The sequence below is a fragment of the Brassica napus genome, chromosome A4 (genome assembly GCF_020379485.1).
Source record: "Brassica napus cultivar Da-Ae chromosome A4, Da-Ae, whole genome shotgun sequence".
Classification (NCBI taxonomy): domain Eukaryota; kingdom Viridiplantae; phylum Streptophyta; class Magnoliopsida; order Brassicales; family Brassicaceae; genus Brassica; species Brassica napus.
Window position 1 is genome coordinate 10,154,693 of NC_063437.1, and position 22,878 is coordinate 10,177,570.

A 22,878-nucleotide genomic window follows, 5' to 3' on the forward strand; every position below is an offset into this window, starting at 1 on the left:
GCTGAGGTGGATAGCCTCAAAAGCCTTGAATTTAGTCCCTTTTATATAGTAGGATTTATGAAATGATTTTGCTTATTTGTCATATTCTCCATAATTTTAGTTAATTTTGCTTACTTGTGATGTTTTTATTAGATTTTATCTAAATTATTGATTTATTATTTGTTATTAGCTGAGTCATTAATATATTAATTTAAAATTATCTTTAATGAATCTTGTATATAATTAAAAACGAATGTTAATAATATTAAATTTCTATGTTATATTAAAAACGAATTTTAAACAATATATTTACTGAATTTTATATATAATTAAAAATGAATTTTATTTTAACAGTATAAAGTTTATATGTTAAATGTTACATTAAATAATTGATTATAAAATAATATAATAGAATTATAAAAAATAAGATTATTCATATATATATTGTGTTGCTATCTGAAAACAATATTTTATTATAAAAGTTAAAAAAATTAAGATAAAAAAACAATTGATAATTAAATATTAGTCAAGCAAAAAAATTATATAAAGATATTTTTTAAACTATTTCTAAGATATGAGTGTTTTAAAAACAATTAACACAATAGTAAGTATATATTTTGATAAAAAAATAATATTTGACATATATAAATACTTTGATGTTTGATTTAACTATTTAAAACCATAATAATAACTTATTATGTTGGTTTTAGATTAATAAAACACTAGATGTTTGGTCCGCACATGCGGGCTTAATCGTTTTACAAATCTATATTAGTTTATATTTTATTATTTAAAAAATCAGCATGATAACTTATTATTTATGTTTTCAAAAAAATTAAATCAAACATCAAATTATACATATATATATATATATAAATATATGACGTAAATTTAATTAAAATATATATTTTTATTATTGTGCTGAAATTTTAAAAGAAAACATTCACGTATCAAAAATATTTTAGTAAATATATTTATACAAATTTAGTTGATTAGTATTTAATTATAAATTGTTTTTTTTTGTTATTTTCTAACTTTTATAATTGAAAAAAATAAATTTTAAGATAACAACACAATATATAAGAATTATCTTATTTGAAAAAATTAATATTATTAATAAAAATTCGATTTTAGTTATATAATTAATTATATATATAATTCATTAAGGGTAACAATGAATTTAACCGCTTAATTATTATAAATAGTTTTATATCTTATTTTAAATTTTATAACTGAAAAATATGTTTTAAGATAACAACACAATTAAAAAATTATATTTTCGAAAAAAATATGATAAATAAAAATTCGTTTTTGATTATATAGTTAATTATATATAAATTCATTAAGGGTATTATAGATATTAACCGCTCTAACTTTTAATGTGAGAGTTCTGTTATTAAACAACACAATATATAAAACTTATCTCATTTGAAAAAATTAATATTATTAATAAAAATTCGATTTTAGTTATATAATTAATTATATATAAAATTCATTAAGGTAACAATGAACTTAACCGCTTAATTATTATAAATAGTTTTATATCTTATTTTAAATTTTATAACTGAAAAATATGTTTTAAGATAACAACACAATGTAAAAATTATCTTTTCGAAAAAAAAAAATATTATAAATAAAATTCGTTTTGATTATATAGTTAATTATATATAAATTCATTAATGATATTATAGATATTAACCGCTCTAACTTTTAACGTGAGAGTTCTGTTGTTAAAATTTATTTCGCAAATAATAGTATAGATAGATAAGCTAATAAGTATTCATAACAAGTTTATGCCCGCATGTGCGGGCAAAACACCTAGTTCATTAGTGCTAAAAGAAAAATCTAAATTTTTGCGATTATCCTTTTCATAAAAGGATAAACAAAATCAAACATTTAGTATATTTATATATAATACAGCCAGAGAGCACTGCTTAGGGTTTTATAACTAGGAGAGAAGAAACAATATTACTACACAAGAAAGAGAAGAAAAAACATGTCGAAGAAGATCAGAAAGTGTGTCCCATCGAATGAGCTTCTTGAAGATCTTTGCATTCGATTTGTTCTGAATGCCCCTGAAGAAGATCGACAGTCATTCGCGAGAATTCTGTTTCTGGTTGAGAGTGCTTATTGGTACTACGAAGATAACGTCGTAGAGAACGATCCTAGGCTCAAGTCGCTGCCGTTTAAAGGGTTTACGTGCCTCTTATTCAAAAGCTGTGAGCTGTTCAGTCCTTACCTTGCTCATATCGATGACATATTCAGAGATTTTAGTTCTTACAAGAGCCGAGTTCCAGTCGCGGGTGCGATTATCTTGGACGAGACATATGAACGTTGCTTGTTGGTCAAGGGATGGAAGAAATCATCAACCTGGAGCTTTCCGCGTGGGAAGAAGAGTAAGGACGAAGAGGACTACGATTGTGCTATACGCGAGGTCTTAGAGGAAACAGGCTTTGATGTCTCCGAGCTGCTTAAGAAAGAGGAATATATTGAGTCTACATTCAGAGGAGAGCAAACAGTGCGGCTTTACATTGTCGCTGGTGTGAAAGATGATACAGCTTTTGCACCATTGACCAAGAAGGAAATCAGTCAAATCGCATGGCATCCGCTTGATCGGCTTGATGATGGAGGAGTTACTGGTTTCAAGTTGTACATGGTGGCACCTTTTCTCGCAAATTTGAAGTCATGGATATCAAAGCATTCGTCTTCTGTAGCACGGAGACGTGAGAAGCCACTTAAATCAATCTGCGTGTGGAATGCAAAGACAACAACAAAAACGGAAAGAAGCTACAATAAAAGAGCCTCGAAACAGTCTCTGAAGTTCAACACATTAGCACTCTTGCCGGCCAAGGAACCATGTTCTTCAGCTTGATATATATAGGTGCGGTTGGATTGGTGGGGGTATGTAGAGCAAAACAGTTGGATATGTTAATTATTTATTCGCTATTTAGTTTATACCTCTCGTTTCTTTTAGAAGGAAAGGTTTAATTATTGTACATGATAATGCATGGTTAGTAGGGACAGGTGTGAGATCCTTTTGATGTTGGGTTTAGATAAGAATGGTTGCGACCACCTCTTTTTGCTCTTTCAAGAGTGTTATGTTCAAATCTCCAAAGCGTCTGTCTATTTTGCTCTTGTCTAGCCAATAATCTCAGTTTTCCTAACCTAATTTCGCATCTTTCAATTGCTTTTGAGTTTTCACATAAATGACTCTAGTTTCTCTTTACCTCAAAACGTTACGAGAATAAAATCACTAGAAAAGCTACTTTTATATCCAGAAGATTATAACATAATTGATCACAGGTTTCAATACCAACTTCTAGACAAGTATAAAACATTTCAGACAAAGCTCACATCTATATATAATACGGCTCAGAACAGTTTATTATTCCTGATAGAAGCAAACAACAAATGGGTGTGCTCTTTAAGTATAAGTCGTCGCAGTTGTTGCATTGATACCTCTCCTCTAGGCTCTAGCTTGTTGTGATTTTGCTGAACCTTCACTCTCATGGCCAGCTCCTTCTTACTCTGTTTTTGTTATCTCTTGAACGTCTCTATTTTGCTCTTACACACTCTGTTTTAATTCCGACGTCTCTCTCTGTTTTGCTTGTGTTTCACACTCTCTCTCTTTCTCTTTACTCTCTTTGTATTTGTTCATTCTTGTAAAGAAAAGAGAGAATACTTTTATGTCTACGTTGTTAACCTTTTCTCATTAATCTCAAACATACAAAGTTACACATTCGCACAACACAAACCCGGCTAGATATACATCCATGGATGCTCAATACACACACACACAATCAAAGCGATATACATAAACACAGATTCGACGACGACGATAAGCAGTCTTGGAAAAAGGAAATCTTGGATTATCTCAAATATCCTTTTTTCTAAAAAGGAAAGACTCGTAAAAAGGAAAAAGTGATTTTCTTAATAGTATCAGACATTACCGTTGTTAAAAATATATTAGATATTACCGGTCAAAACGAGTATAAATATATATCCAAAGAGCACTCGTACTATCTCATACAACAAAAAAATAATAATCCCACGCTGCTTTTCGAGTTCTAACAAGACGCTGGGGTGTTTCGCAAGAAAAATAATGTCGAGCCTCCCGTCGAAGAAAATTCTTGACGATCTCTACACTCGATTTGTTGTGAACGGCCCCGAGGAAGAAAAACAGTCTATGAATCGACTCATGTTTCTTGTAGAGAGTGGTCACTGGTACTACGAAGATAACGTTGTCGAAAACGACAAAACCCTAAAGTCGCTGTCCTTTAGAGAGTTTACTCGTCTCTTATTCAACAACTCCGATGTGTTGAGACCTCACGTTGCAAACATGGATAAGATATTCAGAGACTTTGGTTATTACAAGTCTCGAATCCCGGTCGCTGGTGCGATTATATTGGACGAGACATGCGAGCGTTGCTTGCTGGTCAAGGGATGGAAAAAATCATCGAACTGGAGCTTTCCACGAGGGAAGAAGAATACGAACGAAGAAGATGATGTTTGTGCTATACGCGAGGTCCTTGAGGAGACAGGGTGTGATGTCTCGAAGCTGCTTAAGAAAGAAGAATACATCGAGATTACATTCGGAGGAAAGAAGAGAGTGAGGCTTTACGTTGTCGTTGGCGTGAGAGATGATACAGCTTTTGCGCCACTAACGAAGAAGGAGATCAGTCAAATCTCATGGTTTCGGCTTGATGGGCTTGAAAGTGGATTCGCTGGTCTCAAGTTGTTTGAGGTTGCACCTTTTCTAGCATCCTTGAAGTCGTGGATATCAAAGCACATGTCTCCTCTCAGCATTGACAAGCACCTTAAACCACCACTCTGCGTGTGGACTACAACAAGGAAGACAAGGACAACAATAACAATAACATCAACGGAAAGAAGATGCAATGTAAAACCTTGGAAACAGTCTCTAAAGGTCAACAAGTCAGCAATCTTGCAGGCCTTGGGAATTTGTTCTTGAGTAGAGTCAGTAATATGGTGTGGTCCGATTGTAGAGCAAAATAGTACTTTTCTATTTGGTTTGTTGTACATGATTATATTGTATATCCAGTAGTAAAAGAAACCAAGCTTTATTCTTTATTTTTAAAGACGTTTTTCTTATTAATTTCAGCAAGTAACATAGTTTGTACATACAAATTATAATATTGATGCTTCTATGGAGAATTAAACTTAGTTATGTACAATCAATGACCTCTTATCTGCATTCCGTTTGAGCAAATTCAAGGTTCGAATCAGATTAACAATCGATTTTACTATTTATCTTAAAAGCGAGATCGAAGCCATTGGTTTGCGATCCAGGTTAAAAGTGTACATATTTTCTGGCACAAAACAAAAGTTGTTTGACATATTCCCATTGAAATAGTTTCCTTAAAACATGCATAATGTTCATGTTCCAACGAGAAAAGAGAAATGTATTGATCCTCTCAAACCAAACCAAACAATGTACTGTATTTCTTAGTATTAAATAATCTCCTCGTCGTTGTCTTTACCCACCAACAGCAACGGTGGCTCCAACAGCAATAGTAAGAAGCCTCTCCATCATCAATGTCATCTTTATAAGCATCTTCGAATCCTTGTCTAAATTTTTCTTGATCAAATTCTTCACGATCGTCGTGCTGTCCCTACAAACCATGACATCATAGTTAGCCGTATCTGGAGATTCCTTGAGTTCTGCGGCAGCACTCTTGATAGATGCTATAATTGTCGCATATGCATCCTTACACGCAGCGAACTGCTTCTTCATGTTTGGATTCTGGTTTGCCGCATTTGCGGCGAAACTTGCTGATTTCCCGGCATAGGATACGCTAAGGCTGAGCGCCGCCCAGTGCCGGTCCAACATTCTCAATTTTTTCTTGATGCCCTAAGCTTGTTTAAAATTTTATGCCTTTGTTATTCATGTAAAACAAAATTTATGCCCTATATACATTTAAATTTTTTGTTTAAAATATGATGCCCTAAGCGGTCGGTTCCACACCATATTACTGACTCTACTCAAGAACAAATTCTGACTCTACTTTGGCATATGGCGTTGATGGATTTTGTTGAAGCAGAGACAAAGAGAAACTGTAACAAAACTGCCAGAGAACCGACAACAAAACAAGAATAGAGAGAAGCCATCGCTTCGTTAGGATTCAGATTTTGGTATTGTTTGTAACTTAAAGTGGTTATGGTTATATATTGTTTTGCATAATATTAGATACAACCCCTTAGTCGTGATTCAGAATTGTTCAATGTATTAGAATTTGGTTTACATCAACGAAAGCTAGAGAATACAGATCGATCTAGTCAATTTATCCTTTAATTTTTTGGGAGAATTTGGTGTGCGACCATAAATGACCAATATTTGGTCAATGATCCTAATTCTCCTAGATTGGGTTAATGACATAAGTGAGTCGGGTATCCGTTGTTGAAAGAAAGAACGAACAATGACAAACACAAAACAGGCATCACATAAAAAGACGGTAGGCTGCAATTAAAAAAAAAAGAGATATGTATTGTTTTTCGGTCTCTTTCCTCTCATATTTTTTAGTTGATTTCTATTTTTTAGTTTGAATAATCTAATCATCTATATATATATATATATTTATATAATTATTAGGTATGATTCGTGTTACTAGTGAGATATCACAATCATAATTGTATAGCGACATAATTTAATTCAATATTTTTTTGTAGAATAATAATAGATTAGCTGAATATGTGCTCTTGTGCAGAATATTTTATACGCAAATATAAATATTTATAAAATAAATATAGTATAATAATTGATAAATAATTTATTTTCAATTAGATAATTGTATAATTTATATGTATAATTTATATTATACTGTTTTAATTAGATAATAGAGTTTGATTAGGATGTTTATTTTAATAGAACAAACATATAAAATATTTCACAACACAAGAATGTAAAGGTTGTATAAACATGCATATGTACAGGTGTTTGTTTGATTTGTAATATATAATATTTATTTTATATACTGTATATAAATAGTTTTTAATTATTTGTAATTTTTTGTTTTGCGATTGTACACAAAACAATCAAAATGATATGTTATATAACATACGTCAATTAATAATTTTAACTAATATAACTATTTTGATATATTTATTTACAAATTAAAACACCAATTATTATGTTTATGTACATTAATAAATCTCTTTCTAAAATAAAATATTTTATGTCAAATAAAATAAATAAAATTTACTTATATTCTGATAAGATAGATAAGAGACACATATGTCTCTAAAAATTTTAAAGATAATTTATATATATATTGTGTTGTTATCTGAAAATATCTTTTAATAAGAAAGTTAAAATTAAAAACAGAAAACACATAACTAAACACTAATCAAATAAAATTGTTGATTTGATATAACTGAAAAAAAATTGTGTGGTTTTTAAATTTATTTATTGAAAATGAATATAGTGTACAAATATTTTTTTAAAAAATTATACGTAAGAATTTTTTGGAAAAAAGATAAATAGTAATTGGTAAAAAAAACATAAATAATAATAATTATTATATTTTTTTTAATTAGTAATGAATGTAGTAATAAGTAGATCAACAATCATCTCATTAGTTGGTTGGATCAAAGAGACCATCGAGCCAAAGATCCGGTCGATGATTTCAACTTGGGAAGTCGCTAAGAGCTCTAGGATATCATCAAGAAGAGATTTTCAATCAAGAGTGGGGCTCGTCTCCAGCAGCTCCGGAATTCCTTAGCGACCTGCAAGCAAAACAGAACAACAGTGGATAATTACTTTGGACGATTAACGAAGGCCTAGGATGGGATTTCCGTGTGTATGGAAACCAAACGGAGTGGATGTGGTAAGTGTGAGTGCGATCTGAATGCAGGTCATGATAAGGAAAGAGAGATTCTGAAAATTCATGATTTTCTCTCTGGTTTAGATGATTTCAGTTCATGGGGTTATTCGATCCCAACTTTATGCAATAACACCTCTTCCGGATTTGGATAGTGTCTATCAAACGATAGTTCAGAATGAAACAATTCGTCAGAGTGTAACATCTGAAGTTCCGGTGAAGAGTTTTGCTACTCAAGTTCCACCTGCGAATGGCTCTCGCTCTTCGGCTCCACTTTGGCCTAAAGACTCTTCCAGACAGATGTCAGATAGATATTGTGGTGGGTCAACTAATCAAGACTACACACGGTCTTGTACAAAGGATATGATGCGACTTCATGATTTAAGGTGATAGGATATCCGGAATGGTGGCCTAAAGACCCTCGCAACAAGCCTCCTGGAAAGGGAACTCAACAGTTTTCAGCTGGTCGTGGATACTTAATAAGCACACACTGAGACACACAATCAAAGGCTCAAAGCCATATACATTAACACAGATTTGACGACAACAACATCTTCACAAACATACAAATCGAAAGAAATCACAAGAGAAAAAAATGGCCAAGGGTCGAAAAGAGAGATCAGAAAACAACAACAACATTGCTGGAAACGATCGATTTTGAAATAAGAATTCTTTCTATTTATCTGTTCAATATTTTATTGGGCTATTTGTTTGGGCCGTCGTTTTTTTCTTCTCGCCGTCGAGTTGGTGAGGTGAATGGCTGGGATCTGGCACATAAAATCTTGAATTTTCTCAAATTTCCTTTTTCTAAAAAGGAAAGACTCGTAAAAAAGGAAAAAATGATTTTCAAAACAATATCAGATAACGGTCAAAACGAGTATAAATATATATATCCAAAGAGCACTCGTACTATCTCATTAAAATAAATAAAAAAATCCCGACACTGATTTTCGAGTTCTAACAAGAAGCTGGAGTGTTACGCAAGAAAAATAATGTCGAGCCTCCCGTCGAAGAAAATTCTTGACGATCTCTACACTCGATTTGTTGTTAACGGCCCCGAGGAAGAAAAACAGTCTATTAATCGGCTCATGTTTCTTGTAGAGAGTGGTCACTGGTACTACGAAGATAACGTTGTCGAAAACGACAAAACCCTAAAATCGCTGTCCTTTAGAGAGTTTACTCGTCTCTTATTCAACAACTCCGATGTGTTGAGACCTCACGTTGCAAACATGGATAAGATATTCAGAGACTTTGGTTATTACAAGTCTCGAATCCCGGTCGCTGGTGCGATTATATTGGACGAGACATGCGAGCGTTGCTTGCTGGTCAAGGGATGGAAAAAATCATCGAACTGGAGCTTTCCACGAGGGAAGAAGAATACGAACGAAGAAGATGATGTTTGTGCTATACGCGAGGTCCTTGAGGAGACAGGGTGTGATGTCTCGAAGCTGCTTAAGAAAGAAGAATACATCGAGATTACATTCGGAGGAAAGAAGAGAGTGAGGCTTTACGTTGTGGTCGGTGTGAGAGATGATACAGCTTTTGCACCGCTAACGAAGAAGGAGATTAGTCAAATCTCATGGTTTCGGCTTGATGGGCTTGAAAGTGGATTCGCTGGTCTCAAGTTGTTTGAGGTTGCACCTTTTCTAGCATCCTTGAAGTCGTGGATATCAAAGCACATGTCTCCTCTGAGCATTGACAAGCACCTTAAACCACCACTCTGCGTGTGGACTACAACAAGGAAGACAAGGACAAAAATAACAGTAACATCAACGGAAAGAAGATGCAATGTAAAACCTTGGAAACAGTCTCTAAAGGTCAACAAGTCAGCAATCTTGCAGGCCTTGGGAATTTGTTCTTGAGTAGAGTCAGTCAAAGGGTGTGGTCGGATTGTAGAGCAAAATAGTACATGATATCTACTTTTCCTATTTGGTTTGTTGTACATGATTATATTGTATATCCAGTAGTAAATGAAACCAAGCTTTATTCTTTATTTTTAAAGACGTTTTTCTTATTAATTTCAGAGCAAGTAACAGAAATATACATACAAACTATAATATAGATGCTTCTATGGAGAATAAAACTTAGTTATGTACAATCAAAGACCTTTTATCTTCATTGCGTGGAGCAAAGCTAGCTTAAAAGAGAAACGAACTTACTGTGTCTATACAAGTTTGTTGTTGCTACCTTTTAGTGTATAACTTTTTCGCAGACAATCTGAATTACAAAGGCGATCCGCAGAGGCAAATATGACGGGTTAATGTACATTGTACATATTTCATGCTCAGAATAGGATATGATGCAATGCTTGTTTTGGAGTTAATTCTAATGCGGTTTTGAAGTATACTCTTGATGCTAAGCCCATGATGCTATATACTAAAAACGGTGAAGGTGGGATACGTTGGTGAAGGTACTAGAATTTGTTTTAGAAAACTAAAAATCTGGCAGATTCAGGTTTCGAACCTATGACCCTTGCGTTTATTAGCACGACGCACTAACAATCTGAGCTAATATTCAGGTTTCGAACCTATGAACCTATGATTAAAAGAAACTCTCCAAGGGAAGGAACTACTCTAGTGATAAGTCCCACAAAGGTAGTATCATCAAACTTAACTCAAACAGAACATCTAAAACCTTCTTTGTGAGAAAGATGTTAACTGTCTTCTTGATAGACTCTCACCGCACCAGTGATAGACTCTCGATCTATGTAACTGAATAATACCGTTCTTCTTATTGAATCAAATGGAGTTACAGCTCTGATTGTGATAAGCACTCAAGTTCTCATAACGAACTAAGCACTCATCACCAGTCTCATAGCGACTGTGAAGTATAGACTCATAACGTCTAGTACAATCAAGATCAAAGCATAAAAGACTCGTAACAGAACTACTCTATATTTATAGTCTTCAAGTTGCCTTTCAGCTCCGCAACTGCAAAGCCTCTCTCTGAAGTAGAAGCTTCCCAACTTCTTTATTTAAATGAGTAACCGCAGTTTCATTCAACGGCTTCTCCCGCTACTTTTCCTTTCTTCTTTCGATAGTATACCTTCTTATACCTATCAATTCTTCAATGATCTCACAGATAAGAAAGACAGAGATTCAAAGAAGGAAAGAAGCAAAAAGAGAAGGTGCTTAACCGATAACCTTAAAACAGATGGTGCCATGTCTTTTATAGCTTTTATTAACATTAACCATGTTGAGTTTGCAGCATTATTCATCCTCAGAGTCTTCATCTAGCAGCGATGAAGAAGAATCTAGAAAGTCAAGATCGAGTTCTAAAAGATCAAAGAAAGAGAAGAAGCACAAGTCCAGCAGAGACAAACACTCTAGCAAAAACTAAAGAGGAAACCGATGGCCCTGTACCACTCTCTAGATTCTTTGGCAATCCAAAGAGTTGAACAAACATGCAAAAAAAAACCACTGCAAGAGTTATTGAATATCTTCCTCAATCAAAATACTCAAATTAGGATATTGTTTGTTTTCTTCGTTGTTGCAATGTATTATTATTATTTGTTGGATTGAAAGTTAATAATAATTCCCACATAATCATTATTTTTTCTTTCTTTAGTTTATTTAGGTAAATATTATATAATCTTACAATACCAAATATGGTTTATTTAGGATATCTAGAACAATATCTTAACACATAAGGTATATAATTTACTATACAATGAACTTAAATTTAGTTTGCAAGTCTATTTTTTGGTCAAAGTTTGCAAGTCTATCAGATGCAAAATTTGGAAGGTTAATATACCCTTCTTTTTAGAGAATAAAATATTATATTATTTCCTTTAAAATATTTTTTTTTCCTTTTCCTATAGACTTGCATTTCTTTTGGTAATTATATGATTCTTATTACAGCTGCTACCAAAATAAACTACAACAAATTTCTGTGACTCAAATGGTTACATCTTTTCATATATCCTGAAAATACATTGTTAATTAATAGCAAAAAAGGCAGTCCAGTAATCCAACGATGATCATTCCACTGCATCACCACTTCACCAGTAAGACTTTTTAGTTTTTACTCAATCTATCAAAAGATATCATTGTCTTTTTACTTATGATGATTTAAAAATCAATCACTTCTCCTTGATATATTGATTATATAAAGTTCATAATTAAGGTTTTTAATATGCTTACACTGTTACACATTCAAAAATTATTAGTGGTGATTGAGTACTAGCTAGTGGTCTAAGGGAAATGACAAAAATGCAACATGTTACTAATATATCAATATCACATATGCATGTGAATCACGATGCATGTTTGACTATTTTACCACTTTTACAATATTATCAGTGAATGCTAATTAAATTAGTAAGAATTATTATTTTTATCTCGGCCTAAAGCCCAAAACAATGCGTCTAACAAAGCACCGAGTATACAAATTACGGTCTTTTATAACTGAGTCTAAACACTAAATACGAAATTGATATTGGGAGAAATTAGCGTTAGATTTATACTTTTAACCCGTTACTTCTATATGATCTAGCTTTTGACCCAATAAGTTCTAAAAATTACAATACAATCCTCAAGTACGGAGAATGTTAATGATGGTTGAATTGAGTTACACTTTTCTTTTGTGACTGAACGTTAACAAGAGATGAGCAAAGTAATTATTGGCAATAAAAATAAGGGACATTTGCTTCTAAGGGGCGACTGGTTTTTTCGTTACCACCCGCAAACGCAGCTTTTACGATTGGTATCGGTTGTCGGCGGTTTGCAACTATCACTCAAATCGCTCTAAACCGCTTCAAACCGCTCCGAATCTCATAAATTCAAAAGCTGGCTCCAACTAGCGTTTGCGGTTGCGGGCGGTCGCGGGAAGGTAAAATTTTTTTATTTTTTTTTAAATAAATATACATACAAAAGTAAAAATATTTAATAAAAAATTTAAAATTGAAATTATGAAAATATTAAAATATATCTATTATATTTTAATTAAAATTATAAAATTTTATAATAAAAACAATTTCAATAAATTTTTAAAAATTAAAATTATAACTTTCTAAATATAAATTTTATATTTATTATAATTTTATTATTTTTAATATTTTTATAATTATATTAAATGTAAATGTTGTTAATTTATTATTTGACTGTTACCGTATTTGGTAGTTAACCAGTCATAAGTCACCCGCAAACGCACCAATTTTTAACCGCAGTACCACTCGTACAAATCTCTTAAAACCGCTAGAAATCGCAACCGCCCGCATCTACAAACTCTCGCAACCGCAACCGCTGCGTTTGAACCAGTCAGGCCCTAAGTATAAATTAAATTTGGAGCCTTTTCTTTTGTGGTTCTTCTAAGGATGATGATGCATCTTGGAGACCTTTCATCAGAGGGCTGAGATTCATCCATAGCATCAGCTATCAAAACACAGCTTCAAACATCTGATGAAGAAGGTTAAATTGGGAAGCCAACACCATTTCTCTCAAGTTTTTCTGCTGCACATGATAAATCTTGAGCTCCAACTTTCAATGGTACAAACCACAGCCTTAAAGAAGAGGAAGAAACGGTCTTTGTTAAGACTTATTTTTGACACGAATAAGCAGAGGTTTTGTTATGAATAATGGTGGCGCTTTTATACCTGACGTCTCGCTTGAAGTCTTCTGAGTCATCATAGGAAGAAAGTCGTTCGTATGTAGTCCGCATAATGTCTGAGACTTGGAAACAATACCAAACCAAGGCCAATGGCAGGTATAAGAATGGTGTGAAATCTATGATATTGCTATAAGAATTCAGGTTACTGTAATGTTGAAAGAGAAAAACATATTCTACATAGGAAATAAGAATGAACTGAACGCACTAAACAAAGTATACAATGCTGCGAAAACCCTTTGCATAGCTGCATTGTTTTAGAAGGACTTATGTCCTGCAGGATCGCCTTAGCTTCCATAAAACATTAGAGAGTAGTTAAGTTTCTTCCGAATCAATAAACCATAAGAACTGTATACATACCTTGTACCAAGTGTGGCCTCTGTCATACTACAACCTAGTTTCTTCGTAACTTTTATGAGGTAACTACAGTTCTAACAGTGATATATGGACAAGAATTACTAATCGTAATCCCAAGTTTTCTCAAGGCTCTTGCGATATCTTTAGACCGAGTTCCATCAGCATCAATACCAAAGATCTTGGATCTTTCCTAAAGTAGCAGTGTAAGCAAAGTTTATGAGGTTTCAGCATACACTGCTACAAAAATCCAGTGAAACCAAAAGCAGGATACAAGACCTTCCAGAACTCATGTATTTTGACTTCCCTAAGCAAGTTCAAGCAAGCATAGTGTATAATTTAAACTACCAGTGGTCAGTTATAGTACCGGTACTTTCAGGAAGATCTATGGAGAAGAAGCGATTATTCTGTGTAAGGTACTCTTTCCAAGCTGCAATCTATGCATTATGGAGAGAAAGAAACAAGATCAAACATGGGGAGAAGCCAATGACAATTGAGATGATGAAGAAGCTTGTGGATAAAGGTATTAGAAACAAGCTAAGTATTTTGAGAATGCAAAGAAGGAAGGGCATGGAAGGAGCTCTTCAATTTTGGTTTGAGACTAGAGTTTAAATTTGAGTTTTAATGTAGTCAATTTTCATAGTTGGGAGTAGTGGTTATATAGAGAAAGGACTACACATGATGCAAAAAGACTTTTTTGATGAATAAAATGTAGCATTCATTCAAAAAAAAAAAATTAAACTGCTTGGAGATGTTGCAGCTTTCGCAGATGATCCAGCTGATACTAATGATTTGAGTGGTCGAGCTTCTTAGGGATGTCTTTAGCAAACATGATCAATATATATTACTATGCTGGTCCTTATGAAGTACACAAGTGGGCTTAGCTTTTATGTTGTCTGATTTTACCTTTTCATTGGATGGAACTTGGCTCGATCCTCATACCTTCTGATCTAAGATTATGTTTTGTTTTAATGTCTTTCCTCTAAGGTTAGCTTGTTGTTTGTTATTCCAAGTATTGAAACATTTTTTAAGTTATGAAACATTTTCTATTTTTTTCTCTTCAAGATAAGGTTTGCATTATCCATTTTTGAACATCGTTTAAGTTAAAGACATATTTTAAAAACTAGTATTCAGCTTATGATATTTCAAGCAATTTTTCCATATAAATTTCATAAAATGCTGAACATTAATGTTGATTGAATGGAATTATTGTGAATTTTAATGTGACTTTGAATTAAGTTATAGACTTATATTCATTGAGTTACAATTATGAATAAGTTAATCTGAACATTGTCTAAGTTATGAAGACTTTTTCTATTTTTTTGCTATTTTAGGATAAGGTTTGTGTTTTATCAATTTTTGAACATTGTTTAAATTGAATTCATCAATTTTTGAAAAGTAGTTTCAACTTATGATATTTCAAGCAATTTCTCTAATAAATATCATGAATTTTTGAACATTAATGTCGATTTTGAATGGACTTATTGTGAAACTTTAAATTGACTTTGATTTAAATTATAGATTATTATTGAATTAGAATTATGAATAAGTTAATCTAGACATTGTTTAAATGATGAAACTTTTAATATTTTTTGCTCTTCTGAGATAAGGTTTGCATTATCAAATTTTAAACTTTGTTTAAGTTGAATACAAAGATTTCAAAAAAGTAGTATTCAACTTATGATATTTCAAGCAATTTTTCTTATAAATATCATGAAATGCTGAATTTTAATGTGACTTTGAATTAAGTTGTAGACTTATAGTCATTGAACTAGAATTATGAATAATATAATCTGAGCATTGTCTATGTTATGAAGAATTTTTCTATTTTTTGCTATTCTAAGATAAACATTTTGCATTATTAATCTTTTAACATTGTATAAGTGGAATTCATCAATTTTGAAAACTAGGTTTAACTTATAATATTTCAAGCAATTTATCTTATAAATATCATGAATTGTTAAACATTAATGTCGATTTTGAATGGACTTGTTGTGAAACTTTAATGTGACTTCGATTTAAGTTATAGACTATAGTCATTGAAAAATAATTATGAATAAGTTAATATGAACATTGTTTAAGTTATGAAACTTTTATATGTTTGTCTCTTCTAAGATAAGGTTTGCATTATCAAATTTTGAACATCGTTAAGTTGAATACATCTATTAAAAAAATATTCAGCTTAACACATTCAAGTATTTTTTTCTTATAAATATCATTAAATGATGAAAATTAATGTTGATTTTGAATGGATTATTTTGAAACTTTAAAGTGACTTTGAATTAGGTTATGCACTTATAGTCATTAAGTTAAAATTATGAATAAAGTTAAATATGAATAGTGTCTAAGTTACGAAGACTTTTTCTACTTTTGCTATTCTAAGATAAGGCTTGTGCATTATCAATTTTGAACATTATTTAAGTTGAATTTATCAATTTTTGAAAAGTAGTTTCAACTTATGATATTTCAAAAAATTTCTCTTATAGATATCATGAATTTATGAACATTAATGTCGATTATGAATGAATTTATTGTCAAACTTTAATGTGACATTGATTTAAGTTATAGACTATAGTCATTGAACTACAATTATGAATAAGTTAATTTGAACATTTTTTAAGTTATGAATTTTTTTATGTATTTTTTGCTCTTCTAAGATAAGATTTGCATTATCAATTTATGAACATCTTTTAAGTTGAATACAATTTTTTTAAAAGGTAGTATTCAACTTATGATATTTCAAGCGATTTTCTTGTAAATATCATTAAATGCTGAAAATTAATGTTGATTTTGAATAGACTTATTGTGAAATTTTAATGTGACTTTGAAGTAAATTATAGAGTTATACTTATTGAACTAAAATTATGAATAAGCTAATCTAAACATAGTCTAAGTTATGAATTTTTTTTACTATTTTGTTTCTTTTCTAAGATAAGGTTTTTGCACTATCAATTTTTGAATTTTTTTTTGCTCTCTAAGATAAGCTTTGCATCGTCAATTTTTGAACTACCGTTTAAGTTGAATACATCAATTTAAAAAAAATATAGTTTAACTTATGATATTTCAAGCAATGTTTATAAATATCATGAAATGTTGAACATTAATGTTGATTTTGATGATCTTATTGTGAAACCTTAATGTGACTTTGATTTAATTATAAACTTATAGTCATTTTACTAGAATTATGAATAGTTTAACTCAACATTGTCTAAGTTATGAAGACATTTTCTATTTTTTGCTACTCGAAGATAAGGTTTGTGCATCATCAATTTTTAAACATTGTATGATTTCAATTCATCAATTTTTCAAAAGTAGTTTCAGTTTAAGATATTTCAAGGAATTTGTTTTTATAAATATCATGAATACCTGAACATTAATGTCAATTTTGAATGAAATTATTGTGAAACTCTAATGTGACTTTGATTTAAGTTGTACACTATAAGCGTTGAATTAAAATTATGAATAAATTAATACTAACATTACATAAATTATGAAACTTTTTCTATTTTATGCTCCTCTAAGATAATGTTTGGTTTAGCAATTTTTGAATATCATTTAAGTTGAAAACATTAGTTTAAAAAAATTACTATTCAACTTTTGATATTTCATGAAATATTTCTTATAAATATCATGAAATGATGAACATTAACAACGTTTTTAAATGGACTATTTTGCAACTTTAATGTGACTTTGAATTAAGTTATAGACTTAGTCATTGAGCTAGAATTATGAATAAGTTAATCTAAACATTTTCTAAGTTATTGTGATTTTTGATATTTTTGATGTTCTAAGATAAAGTTTGTGAATTATCAATTTTCAAATATTGTATAAGCTGAATTCATCAATTTTTGAAAAGTTTTATTTAATTTATGATATTGCAAGTAAATTATCCTATAAAAATCATGATTGGCTGAACGTTATTTACGATTTTGAATGGACTTATAGTGAAACTTTAACATGACTTTGAATTAAGTTATAGACTTATAGTCATTGAGTTATAATTATGAATAAGTTAATCTAACCATTTTCTTTATGAATATTTTTTTCTATTTTTTTGCTATTCTAAGACAAGGTTTGTGCATTATCATTTTTTTAACATTATCTAAGTTGAATTTATCAGTTTTTGAAGGTAGTATTTAACATATGGTATTTCAAGAACCTATATCTACATGACTGCACCTTCAGGAGTTTTAGACTTTTATGACTACACCTTCTCGTTGTTGTTTCTATATGTTCTTGATTTGCCAAAGCAATCTTTTAATCAAGAATCTGGATAACTTTTAAACATGTTGGAGGTGCAAAGCTTAACAAGAATCTTGATAACAGGAATGATAAACATAATCTAACTAATTAAATCTAAATTCCAAGATGGCTGATTTTGGTTTGGCTCGATGTCTAGGTATGGACAAAACTCATCTCAGCACCGTGCCGCAAGCCTGTAAGCTACTAAAAACACTAGTTACTTCATGTGTTAGGCTCATTAAAAAAGAAATTCACACTAGGTTACTGATAGAGTTTACAAATTCACACTGTAAGGCTAGAGTTTACACTATAAAATTTTGGACGCCACGATGGATATTGATTGAGGAGAATCAAGAGATGAGATGGAGAGGAAGTAAAGCCTAGAACATACTTGAGTAGAGTCAGTCATATAATGCGGGTTTGATGCGTCATGGACATTACAAGATACTGGAGTGGCTTGGGATTCACCCTGTTTGATGGAGATACTGAGATAATGCGGGGGCAAACGAGGCGCATCAATTCCTCCTCACCACTCCACGTGGAAGCGGAGGGTCTAGTCTGGGCTATGGAGGAGCTTAGTGGATGTGGTTTTAAGCAGGTACGCTTTGAATCGGACTGCCAGCAGCTGGTACAAATCATAAATTCCTCCAAGCAATGGCCATCACTTGAACCAGAACTCGACACTATAGAATCACTTTGAGCAACTTTTATTTCTTTTATTTTGAGCTTTAATTTCATGATTTTTGAATTTCTGTGCGGACTCTCTTGCGAAAGAAGCCTGATCACGCGACTTACATTACTCGCTTGTAGACGTTGTGGATTCCAAACCGCTAGCTCACGCGGCTAGCATGTTAAGACCAGTTTGGTCATGAAATGAAGTTTTTGATGACAAAAAAAAAAGGTCAAACAAAATCCAAAACTCGAATCATAGTACCACTACAAAAAAAACAAAGTAATTTGCGACTGAATTCCGGATGAAAAGCATTTCTTCATAAATTACTGAGGAATTACAGACAAAACGAAATTGAAAGATGAGGTTTCGCGGAAATCGAATTTCTGACATATCATCATTCGTTGTCAATTTGTCACAAAATCGTTGGAAATGTCAATCACTTTCATCTATAAATGTGCTCAATGGCCATTAATTTGGCTCGCAATTGTGGCAAAAGTTCATTCAATCTCACACAATATGAACAATACGAGTTGCTACAAAACCCATCAGATCGCTCAAAATACTATCACATACGCACAACACAAACCCGTCTAAATATACATCCATGGATACTTAATAAGCACACAAACAATGAAAGGCTCAAAGCCATATACATAAAATAAAGGCGGTATTGATATTGGGCCCTCGACTATAGCCCAAACAGAGAAAAAGGAGAAGACCGTTGGAAGTAGTCAGCCCAAGAACGCGACTCTGTCGTCTTCTGAGAAGCCAGTGAGCAAGCAAGTTTTACGTAAGCATTGTACGACCAAGCCAGCTCACTGTGTGGAGACAAAGAACAGCTTCACGTGCTTGGACAGCTGTGCACTGGTGTGCTGAGGTTAACCTAATCTTGAGAGTAGTATATAAGAGTTGTAAAGAGAGAACTTGGCCGTTAAGTTGAAAGTGAATAAAAAGTTAAAGTTTTCTTCTTCTCTACGTCTTTGTTTCTTGCGATTCACATGGTATCAGAGCCATGGAAGAGCCTTCAGAAACAATCTCTACACCATCTCTAAGCATCACACAATGTGTGACTCTGAAGCTCTCATCATCGAACTATCTTCTTTGGAAGACTCAGTTCGAATTGTTCCTCTCAAGTCAGTCCTTGCTTGGTTTTCTCAACGGATCTACACCGAGACCACTTCCTACTGTCACAACCAGAAACGGAGATGTTGTTACTGAAGAAGCAAATCCAGAGTTTGTCAAGTGGATTCGCCGTGACCAGCTGGTTATGGCTTGGTTGTTCGGTTCGTTGTCAGAAGACGCTTTGAGGTCTGTTTACGGTCTTCAGTCTGCACAAGAAGTCTGGTTTAGTCTTGGTCAGAAGTACAACAGTGTTTCAGCTACTCGAAAGTTAGATCTACAGCGTAAGCTTCAAGGTATGACCAAAGGTGAAAAGACTATGGCTTTATACTTAGGAGATGTCAAAGGTGTCTGTGATCAGCTTGATTCGATAGGTTGTCATGTTAGTGACCAAGAAAAGATTTACGGCGCTCTCAGTGGGTTAGGAAAAGAGTATGAGTCTATTACTACAGTTATTGAACATTCCATGGACTCTGTTCCGCAAATGAGTTATGAGGATGCAGTGTTCAAGCTAGTGGCTTTTGATGACAAGATGAAAACTTTCCATCAGCCAGCTGAAGTGAACCCTCATCTGGCTTTTCATACTGGAAGAGGGTACAACACTCGAGGTCGTGGGTCTTACAACTACCGAGGAGGATACAGAGGCCGAGGAAATTCATCTTATTCAACTAGAGGAAGAGGATTTCAGCAGCAGTTTGGTGGAGCTTCTGGGACAAACTCAAACACAAGGCCTGTGTGTCAAATCTGTGGCAGATTTGGTCACACTGCACCAAGGTGTTACAACAGATTTGATCAAGATTACCAGTCTCCAGACACTCTTCACACTGCGCTAGCTACGATGAAAGTCTCAGATCAAGATCGTTACTCTGGTCAAGAATGGTATCCTGATTCTGCAGCTACTGCTCACATTACCAACAACAGTGGACAACTTCAGTCTTCTCAGCCATACTTAGGCAATGATCAGGTAATAGTTGGTAATGGGGATTTTCTTCCGATCACTCATGTTGGGTCCATTGCTCTTCAAACACCACAAGGTACTCTACCTCTTAATGATGTTTTGATCTGTCCTGGTATCACTAAGTCTCTATTGTCTGTTTCAAAGTTGACATCTGATTATCCTTGTGAGTTCACCTTCGACTGTGATTCTGTGTGTGTTAAGGACTGTTGGGGTCAAAAACGGTTACGACAAATTTAAAATCCAAAACATCCGAGGAAGAAAGTGAGAATTTCTCCGAAGAGTACTTTTCGAAAAATAGACTCTTTCTTACGAAAAAGCTTTACGGAAGAAAGAATCGAGATGCCCGACGAAGGCTCGAAACAGGTCGCTACGTAGCAACCAAACCCGAGCCAAGCTCGGTCGCTACGTAGCGACCGAGCGATCGTCCCGCTCGGTCGCTACGTAGCGACCGAGCTCAGCCAAGCTCGGTCGCTTCGTAGCGACCGAGCGATCGTCCCGCTCGGTCGCTACGTAGCGACCGAGCTCAGCCAAGCTCGGTCGCTACGTAGCGACCGAGCTCATCCAAGCTCGGTCGCTACGTATCGACCGAGCGATCGTCCCGCTCGGTCGCTACGTAGCGACCGAGCTCAGCCAAACTCGGTCGCTACGTAGCGACCGAGCGATCGTCCCGCTCGGTCGCTACGTAGCGACCGAGCACTCGTCTCACTCGGTCGCTACGTAGCGACCGGGCTCGAGTCAAAGTTCGGTCGCTGTGTAGCGATTGAACCTTTCCGAACATCGATACGACACCAGTCCATGCATTCTCGTCAAACCTTCGAATGCTATCTCCCGAAGACCATAGCAAGCTCAGTCCATGTTTCCCGCTATTCTAATTCATCGATAAAACTTCGCGGATTAGAAACCGCGGAAAACTCGTAGTAAACGTGTCGAGTCGGAAAACAGCCCAAAGGGACCTAAAACACGATTCAAAGCCCATCCTACGATTTTTCCTAACCAAAGGCCCGTGAACCACAGCATGGTTCACGCTTGGCCCACGAGGAAGGATAAATGTCAAGTTTCCGCGGATAAATACGGAAGTTTTGAAGATAATTGTGAAGATCGGGAAAAATGGAATATCTCCATTTTTATGCTATGACGGCTTAAGGGCAGAAGAGTAAAAGCGTAAACCGACCTTGGAGCTAGTATATAAGGAGTCCTAGGCGAGGAGCAAGGGAGAGAACTTTTTCAGAGCAAACTTAGCACTTAGAGCAATTTAGGCAATTTTCCATTTTTGTTATTTCGAGCTGCGACTCAATTAGGTTTAGCCGTCTTAAGGTTGCTAGAACTAGGAATCTCGCCGACAGCTCTCGAGCCCAGGCTTATACCTTGTTGTAACGCTCATACGCAGATTCGGAATAAGATCTACTTTGCTCTCTCTTTTCGATTTATTATTTTTATCGTTGTTATTCTCGTGTTCTGATTGCTTGACGTGTGGTAATTAACAGATATCCGGGTCCTCTGGGAAACTAGGGTTTTCTTAGTTTCCTTATTTAAACGGAAATCGACAGTGTGAATTTCGGTTCCCACAGTTTGGCGCTAGAAGGAGGGGGACTTACGGATCAATCTAACCCGCAAAAGCCACTCAACGATCAGGAACGATATGCGAGATTCGACATGCGCGAACGTCATCTCATTCAAGGGGGGAGAAACGATCGATCGAGCCAAACCTCAAAACGATCTCCTCGTTATCGAGTTGACGATTCGAGATATCGACGTCGCTAGAGTACTAATCGATACCGGAAGCTCGGCCGATATCATCTTCAAAGACACTCTTGAAAAGATGGGGATCAGTCAATCCGAAATCGCGAAATACCCAAGCCCACTGCTAGGACTTTCGGGGGAAACGACCATGGCCTATGGATCGATTAGACTCGCTGTCAAAGCCGGAACCGTGACGAACATCACAGAGTTTCTAGTCATTGACCGCCCCGCATCTTACAACGTTATCATGGGAACGCCATGGCTGAACACCATGCGCGCAATCCCATCCACCTACCATCTTTGCCTCAATTCCCGACCCCTAACGGAGTCGAGGTAATCTGGGGAAATCCAAGAGTTTCGCAGGTTTGTTT

General features: G+C 34.0%; 4 protein-coding genes across 4 annotated transcripts; 3 read left to right on the forward strand and 1 right to left on the reverse strand.

Annotated features, from left to right (window-relative positions):
* Positions 1 to 1,949: 1,949 nt before the first annotated feature.
* Positions 1,950 to 3,728, forward strand: LOC106449616 (mRNA-decapping enzyme subunit 2-like). Its single transcript, XM_048777468.1, has one exon. The coding sequence runs from the start codon at positions 1,976 to 1,978 to the stop codon at positions 2,849 to 2,851; it is 876 nt and encodes a 291-aa protein (XP_048633425.1). The 5' UTR covers positions 1,950 to 1,975; the 3' UTR covers positions 2,852 to 3,728.
* Positions 3,729 to 3,901: 173 nt separating this feature from the next.
* Positions 3,902 to 4,951, forward strand: LOC106449615 (mRNA-decapping enzyme subunit 2-like). Its single transcript, XM_013891351.3, has one exon. It carries the CDS (start codon positions 4,082 to 4,084, stop codon positions 4,949 to 4,951), a length of 870 nt encoding a protein of 289 aa, XP_013746805.2. The 5' UTR covers positions 3,902 to 4,081.
* A 334-nt stretch (positions 4,952 to 5,285) lies between these two features.
* On the reverse strand, positions 5,286 to 6,146 carry LOC125607929. Its single transcript, XM_048777471.1, has one exon. It carries the CDS (start codon positions 5,828 to 5,830, stop codon positions 5,477 to 5,479), a length of 354 nt encoding a protein of 117 aa, XP_048633428.1. The 5' UTR covers positions 5,831 to 6,146; the 3' UTR covers positions 5,286 to 5,476.
* A 2,657-nt stretch (positions 6,147 to 8,803) lies between these two features.
* On the forward strand, positions 8,804 to 10,452 carry LOC125607930 (mRNA-decapping enzyme subunit 2-like). The gene has a single exon (XM_048777472.1). It carries the CDS (start codon positions 8,810 to 8,812, stop codon positions 9,677 to 9,679), a length of 870 nt encoding a protein of 289 aa, XP_048633429.1. The 5' UTR covers positions 8,804 to 8,809; the 3' UTR covers positions 9,680 to 10,452.
* The last annotated feature ends 12,426 nt before the right edge of the window (positions 10,453 to 22,878 follow it).